The 7,702-nt window shown below is 45.1% G+C and overlaps 1 protein-coding gene across 1 annotated transcript; it reads left to right on the top strand.

Moving 5' to 3' along the window:
* The first annotated feature begins 2,815 nt into the window (after nt 1–2,815).
* On the top strand, nt 2,816–3,733 carry LOC309391834 (phosphatidylglycerophosphatase and protein-tyrosine phosphatase 1-like). The gene has a single exon (XM_081952630.1). The coding sequence runs from the start codon at nt 2,826–2,828 to the stop codon at nt 3,552–3,554; it is 729 nt and encodes a 242-aa protein (XP_081808756.1). The 5' UTR covers nt 2,816–2,825; the 3' UTR covers nt 3,555–3,733.
* The last annotated feature ends 3,969 nt before the right edge of the window (nt 3,734–7,702 follow it).

The following is a 7,702-nucleotide window of genomic DNA, read 5'->3' as shown; positions in this document are numbered from 1 at the left end:
CTGTAGTTAACGTTAGCAGGAATATCCAGATAGCAATGGCAAGGTGAATGCTTTAGAACATTTTGCTGTATTCAGTGAACCTGGTTATACAGGCATTGGCTCAATAGGACTAGAGGTGGGAAAATAGTGTAGAAGAAATGAGAAAGGAAGCCAAAATCAAGGTATTGTTGCTGTTGCTACTATGGATTGACTGTGAGATGAAGAACCAGACTACACAGGTCAATGCAGATCATGCTTGTCCTCTTCTCTTGAGTTCCTAATGAGGCTCGGAGATGCCCAACTAACAGTGGGGAAGAAGCTGCGAGGTGACTTTCCTCCTCACGTTCTCCCCTCTACTCACAGTCACACAGTTTCTGTAGCCTGGGGAAGAGATACAATCTCTGGGGAAAAGATTAGATTTTGGAAGGGTGTGCCCTTGTGGCCTGCTGAGCTTTTCTTATAATTTTGAGCACATTCAGAAAAATGGGCATCAACATATCAAGCTGAAAGCATTAAAAAAATCAACTTCAGCAAACTTTTACTAATGGATCAGCTAAAATGAGATCTGGATAACTTGAATTATTTGCTCATTTCTGAATGGCTGTGATATTATTACTTTCACCCAAATGGTTTTCTGCTTAGATTCTGGATTTTAAGGAGATGTCGGATGATTAAAATATGAAAACAATGATTGAGAATGAATAATAATTAAAAAAAACCTTACTCTTTATGGCTGCCTTTTCTGGGTAAGAAGCACTTATAACAAATAGAAGCAGACAGCAAAGTAGACACTTACAGGCAGCCAATTACCTTTAATAGCACAATATACTGCAACCATTTACCATGTTGTAAGGCCAAAAAAAAAAAAAAGCAACAGAAGTGGCTCTTGATATGTAGATGTGCAATACACTTGCTATGTAAGGGGGAAAAACAGCTGAAAAGAGACTGAAGCAATGCATTTAGTTATAAAAGCCACTTAATTCTACCAGGAAGCCTTGAGGCAAATGCTAGAACTTTCCTGCTGAGAAAAGACAAAGCTCTAGCAAACCAGTTTTTTGTGGATCGAAGTTGTGCTGCTTAAAATCATTTTTAAGAAGAAAAAAGGAAAAAGAGTTTTCATTTTCTTCCATGCCCCAAACTTTCAGAGTGCCTTTGAAAAATGAGTCACTTCTCCTTTTTCTCAACATAATGGTGTGGATGCTCTATTAGAAAAAGAACATTCGTGTGAGGTTTTTTTCCCCCTCCCTGACCTTTTTTTTTTTTTTTTTGACATTTTCAGTTCTTCAAGTGTGGACACTTTATTTTAGCAAAGACACAAAGAATTCAGCAATTTATGCTTTAAAGATCGCAGACACAGTAAGTGTAGCTAGGAGCTCTGTGCATTTATTGGGGGGGAAAGCATTAACTGTTCCCTCTTGGCAAATTGGAATAGTCTTTTATTTTAAGAGACTTAAGTAAAATAAATGTATAAATCAAAGTACCCTTAAGGCTTGATGCTGACAGACAGAAATCATATTTTTACAGTGTCTGGAAATATTTATAGATAAATATTTTGTAGCAATAATGGTGTGGGCTGAGGGTAGATAACATAGTACTACCCAGATATTTGGGGCACCACCCACATGTCTTGTTATTAGGGATGTTGACTAAGGCTGATGGAAATAGAATTCCAAAACATCTGGAGGGTGCTATGTTGCCTATCCTTTATTCTCACCAGACAACCCCCACCCCACCCTTGGGTTTCTGTATTTATATTTGGAAGAGGTGGATAAGAAAAAGGAAATTAGAAAAGGAGAGTTAAGGCAGAAACTTTCAGAAAAGGAGAGAGAAGCTATAGGAAACAGGAATATTTAACTGCTAAAAATCCACATCACAGCAAGGAGAGTATGAGCAGCCTTGATCATTTAACACTTCCTGCCCCCTACCATCCACCATTTTCCTTCCTTCCTTCCTTCCTTCCTTCCTTCCTTCCTTCCTTCCTTCCTTCCTTCCTGCCTGCCTGCCTGCCTGCCTGCCTGCCTGCCTGCCTGCCTGCCTGCCTTCCTTCCTTCCATCCTTCCTTCCTTCCTTCTTTCCTTTCCAAATTTGTGTTTGCTAGTGCCTTGTCTTTTCTCAGCAGGAAAGTTCTAGTCTATCTACAGACAGCGTTATTGTGGGAAAGTTGGGGATGAGTTTATGTTAAAGGCAGAGGTATTATTCAGCCAGTTCAGACCAGTTTGGGCGAATTGGTAGCACCGACAATCAGTTGGCCCCACCCACCCCTGCCCTATCCTGTCCTTTATTTCCTGCTTTCAAGCTCATCTCAATCACGGGGCACAGCTGATTTCCCTCCCCTTGCTGTTCTACTTACTGTTGCTGATTTGGAAGGTCAGCAGCTGAACTTCTAACTGTTCCATTTTCAGTGCTGCACACAAGTGCTTTAGTCGTGAGCATGAAGCACACGCTCATCCAACCGGTTGCTAATCTGGCAGCATCCCACCACTGGAAAGGCAATTCAGTCCAGGTGCTGGGTAATCTGGGAAATGGCATTTCTAAGAGACTCCACCATAATAAACTCACTATAACAAAACATGGGGAATTCCTGTTTCCATCTTGGAATAGATATGCAGAATAGGGAAATTCCTCTTCCAAAATGCTTCACTGAAAACTATATTGTTTGTGTTTCTTTCCTCTTGCCTGCTATGAGGCTCAGCTGGCAAATAATTTAGATATAGGGACACAAATTTGACCTATCTTTATGAGATGTTTACTCCAAAGAAGAAAGATGGCTGAGTTCTCCTCGGGCGCTGATGCTGCTTAGATGCCCGTCCCAGGCGCCCTTTCTGCCGCCCCCCTCCCCGCGTGTCATGAGCTTTCCTAAAGGCTCTTCTCGACGGTCTTGGGAAGCCCCGAGCGATCTGACCATGGTGATCTCCGCCGCCTTGGGCCCCGGGATTGCCCGCCTCTTTTACTACCCGACCCTCCTGTACACGCTGGTGCGGGCGCAGCTGCCTGGCTCGCAACGGCCGTGGTTCAGCCGCATCGACTGCGCGGTGGTCTTGGGGGCCCTCCCACTGCGGGGACGCTGCCGCCAGTTGATAGAACAAGAGAATATCCGAGGAGTACTCACCATGAATGAAGAGTATGAGACTCGCTTCCTATGTTGCTCTCCAGAAGAATGGGAGGCAATGGGTGTAGAACAAATGCGTCTTAGCACTGTGGACTTGACTGGAATCCCTTCACTAGAAAATCTCCAGAAAGGTGTCAAATTTGTATTGAAACATCGTGAATGTGGAAACAGTGTCTATGTGCACTGCAAAGCTGGACGCAGTCGCAGTGCCACCATGGTTGCTGCTTATTTAATTCAGGTCCATCACTGGACTCCTCAGGAAGCAATTGAAGTCATTGCTAAGATTCGTCCTCATATCATTGTTCGTCCTAAACAGCTGGAGTTATTAGAGGATTTTCATAAGGCTGTAACTGAATCACAGCAGAAGCCGACAGATGCAAAACACCAACTACCACAGAATAAGCAAAGAGACAGAAAGTCACTGAAAGATATTCAGGATTCTCCTCTGAAAACATCTGGTTCCTAATTTATTGTTTAGGAGCAAGTTATCAGTCAGTGTTTCTATTCTTGTAGAATAAGAGTTTTAATTACTGCCAGCTTTGCAATCAATAGGTTGCTTTGCCTTTTATACTGTCTATATGTTTGATTATTTTGGAATAGATGCCTGGGACTTGACAATGCTTTTTTTCTCAGATATAAAACATTGTGAACTCATAATAATAAGAAAGATGGCTGATACAGCTGTGTGAAAAAGTCCTGCATGGTTTACGGTTTACAGTTTATGATATTTTTTGGATAGGCAATTGATTTTATGATATTTTATGCTAACTGCTATGCAAATATTGTTATATTTAAATAAATACTGGTGGTTTTTAAGTGAAAAGCATAAGCCTTTTGCAATTTGGTGCTGTTTGGATGGGGATTGTGAATTTTCTTGCATGTTTACAATGCATGCTTACAATGACTATGAAAACAGATTAACTGATGCATATCCAGTGGCATACGTGTTGCAATTACTAAGGCTGATGCTAGTGTTGTTAGGGTTCTAAATACCATGCAGAAATAAATCATTGTCCAAGGCAAAACATCCTTAATGGTGCAATTTATTCCACAGGCATGTTAGTACAGCTATGGAAATTTCAACTCTGGAAGTACATGCTCTGGGTTCACCCAGTTAAAGTTCATGATCTCTCCCCACACCCACAAATCCATCACATGTTCCAATCATCATCTTCCACGCTGGCATGTACACCCATCTTCTTCCGGCCAGGTGTCGAGATGCGGAGACAAAAGATGACCTTGGCTTCTACAAAAGAATGTCAACAATCCATTCTACAATCCTACTCCTTTCTATTCCCCCCTCCCAACTACTACACTATTGAAACAGCATAGAAAATTATAAGAAAGTGTGGCAGGCCAAAGATCCTAAAAAGAATATAATTACAGGCCTGACAGGCGGCCTCTCCTCAAAAGAAAAACGTTTCCTGCAAAGAGAATAACATAAAAGTTAACATAACAAAATTAACCACCTCTTCTCCACCCAGGGGAACCCCTTGACTTCTCGGGAAACTTCCCATTGAATTGCTTTACTAACTTCTCCACTTTCAGGTTCCCACTGTTCACCCAATTAGCTTCAGACCAAGGGTAACCCTTCTAATGCACTAAGTACTGTAAGCAACCCCTATTCAGCCTGAAATCTACAATTTTTTCCACCTCAGATTGTGTTTCCCCTTCCATCACTAAAGGAGGAGATTGAGCTTGGGTGGATGCTCTTCTGTTAGACCCAATTACTGGTTTCAACAAGCTACAATGAAATTCTGGGTCAATTTCCCCTAGACTTCTGGGTAGACTGAGTTGAACTGTAACTGAGTTAACTATCTTCACTATTGGGAATGGACCTAGAAATTTTGGACCCAATTCCTTGCTAAGCATTTCTAATCTTATGTATTTGGTAGATACAAAAACATTGTCCCCCACACGGTAGGGGTTTAGGAGTGAGCGACGTTGATCATCTTGCTTCTGGTAGGCTTCTGCTGCAACTGCTAAAGCCTTCTTCGTATTCTCCCATCCTTTCTTTAGCATGTCCATCCATTCACTCAAAGACATGAAAGAAGGAGGTTCTCTAGGCAACTCAGGCATGGCAACAACTCCCATGCCACTGGTAATCTGGAAACCCGCTAATCCTCTGCTGCTGTGGACCGCATCGTTGTACGCCACTTCGGCGAAGGGTAGCAAGTCCGACCAGTTGTCTCGCTGATAGTCCACAACACACCGGATGTATTGTTCCCCCACCGCATTGGCTCCCTCTGCTGCACCGTTCATGCTGGGATGAACCTCTGAGCTCAGTTCTTGTGTGGACCCAATAGATCTCAGGACCTCTCTCCAGAACTTGGCTGTGAACTGGACTCCGCGGTCTGAAATGATCTTCTTGGGTACTCCATGCAGGCGATAAATGTGTTTCACAACCATTTTCGCTAATTCGTTTGCGGATGGCAATCCTGAGCAAGCAATGAAGTGTGCCTGCTTAGAAACCAAATCAATAACAGTCCAAATTACTTTATGCCCACTGCTGTCTGGGAGTTCCATGATGAAGTCCATTGCGATCTCTTCCCATTGCCGTTTCGGGCTCTCTGCTGCAGGTGCTGTAGGTTCTGGGCTCTTGGATCCAATCATCCACGGTTGGCCTTGTTCCTCCTCCGAGGCCTCCCCCTTGGTAGGACTCTTCGTCACCTGAAGTTGGGGGTCCTCTTCCAGAGGTCGGTTGGGCATTTCCCCCTCCGAGGCCTCCCCCTTAGTTGGACTCTTTGTCACCTTCAGTTGGGGATCCTCCTCCGGAGATTGTTTGCCCTTTTCCTCTTCCGAGGCCTCCCTCTTGGTAGGACACTTCGTCACTTTAAGTTGGGGATCCTCTTCCAGAGGTTGTTGGCCCAGATGACTTTTCTGTGCAGGCATCTGGGGCCCTCTCTTAACCACCGTGGCAATTGGTACACACGTTTGTTCTTCGGCAATTCCCTCCTCCGAGGCCTCCCCCTTGGTAGGACTCTTTGTCACCTTAAGTTGGGGATCCTCTTCCAGAGGTCGTTTAGGCTTTTCCCCCTCCGAGGCCTCCCCCTTAGTTGGACTCTTTGTCACCTTAAGTTGGGGATCCTCCTCCGGAGATTGTCTGCCCTTTTCCTCTTCCGAGGCCTCCCCCTTGGTAGGACACTTCCTCACCTTAAGTTGGGGATCCTCTTCCAGAGGTTGTTGGCCCAGATGACTCTTCTGTGGTGGCATCTGGGACCCTCTCTTTACCGCCGTGGTGGTTGGTGCACACGTTTGTGGCATTGGGGCTGGAGCCAAGCACTCTGACGCTCTGTGGCCAAGTTGACAACAATGGTGGCATTTAATTGGCCCCCACGAGGAATGGAACCTAGTTACATCTCTAAACTCAGGAACCATTTCATCACACTGCCTTGCTCTCCAACTTGCAGCTGCCCCCTTGGTAAACCCTTCTTCCATGGTGGAGATTGCTTCTCTGTAGGAAGGTGGGGTAAGAACCACTTGGGGCCTTACAGGCGCACAATTTCCCGCCATCCATCCCGCAGGCCTCCCTTTGATAATACCTTCTTCCATGGAGATTTCTTCTCTGTAGGAAGGTCTGGTAAGAACCTTTTGGGGCCTTGCAGGGGAGACTGGAACCGGTGGGGAGGTCAATCCCTCGGTTGGCCACTGCCCAGCTTTCTGCCATGGTGCCATCTGCTGAGGGAGGGCAGGTGCCCACTGGCATCCCTCCCATCCATGACCTGGGGTTAAGACCCATCCCGGGGTTGCCTGCTTCACAGGTTGCAGCTCAACCAATGATGGCTGGCTAGGGGGTTTTACGTGCCAAGGACCCTCCTGTTGGCTTGGAGGAGTTATGGGCCAAGTAGGTGCCCTTTGCTGGCTTGGATGAGTTATGGGCCAAGTAGGTGCCCTCTGCTGGCTTGGAGCATTTCCCCATGCTGATGGCAAAGGAGTTTGTAAGTAGCATCTTTTCCATCCAAGTCCTGGGAGGAAAGCCCAATTTTCTGCCCAATTTGCTTCATTTACTGGTTGCAGCCCCATTTGTGGTGGCTTGCAAGTGACAGATGCTGGAAAAATTCCTTCTTCCTGCCTCCTTTGAAATTCCCATTTTGAAAGGGAATCTCTCTCCCATCTAGTTGCAGGGTGATATGCCATTTCATTTATTGCCGTCTGGAAGGAGCCCAAACCTCCGTTCTAAGGGTGTTTTTTTTTTCCAATCTTGCTTCTAAGCTGGGGGGGAAGGAGGGGGAGCATGCACTCACAATTTTGCTGAAGAAGTCCGTCTGAGATTTCCTTCGTCTTGTCGCGTCTCCTCCTGCATTCCTCCAGATGCAATTAAACTGGAAACAGCATTCCATTGCCTTTGAAGTTCCGTACTCCTCTTCTTATCACCAAAAGCTTCTCATTAATTCTTCGCTGATATTTACGCTGTCCCGGTCAGCATTGGGAATGCCGAGACCCACATCACCAGATCTTCCATCACCAGCCCTTCCCCCTTGATAGGGGGAGGGAGCTAGTGAAATATTTTTAAAGTAGAGAGTTGAAATAATGTTAGGGTTCTAAATACCATGCAGAAATAAATCATTGTCCAAGGCAAAACATCCTTAATGGTGCAATTTATTCCACAGGCAT

This window comes from Natrix helvetica (assembly GCF_964273705.1).
Source record: "Natrix helvetica genome assembly, chromosome: 4".
Taxonomy (NCBI): Eukaryota; Metazoa; Chordata; class Lepidosauria; order Squamata; family Natricidae; genus Natrix; species Natrix helvetica.
The sequence above is the reverse complement of the archived record's forward strand: the minus strand, read 5'-3'. Positions and strand labels throughout refer to the sequence as shown.

What these genes read in the sequence shown, in the direction of transcription:
- LOC309391834 (XM_081952630.1), top strand. Translation starts at nt 2,826, where the DNA reads ATGAGCTTTCCTAAAGGCTCTTCTCGACGGTCTTGGGAAGCCCCGAGC.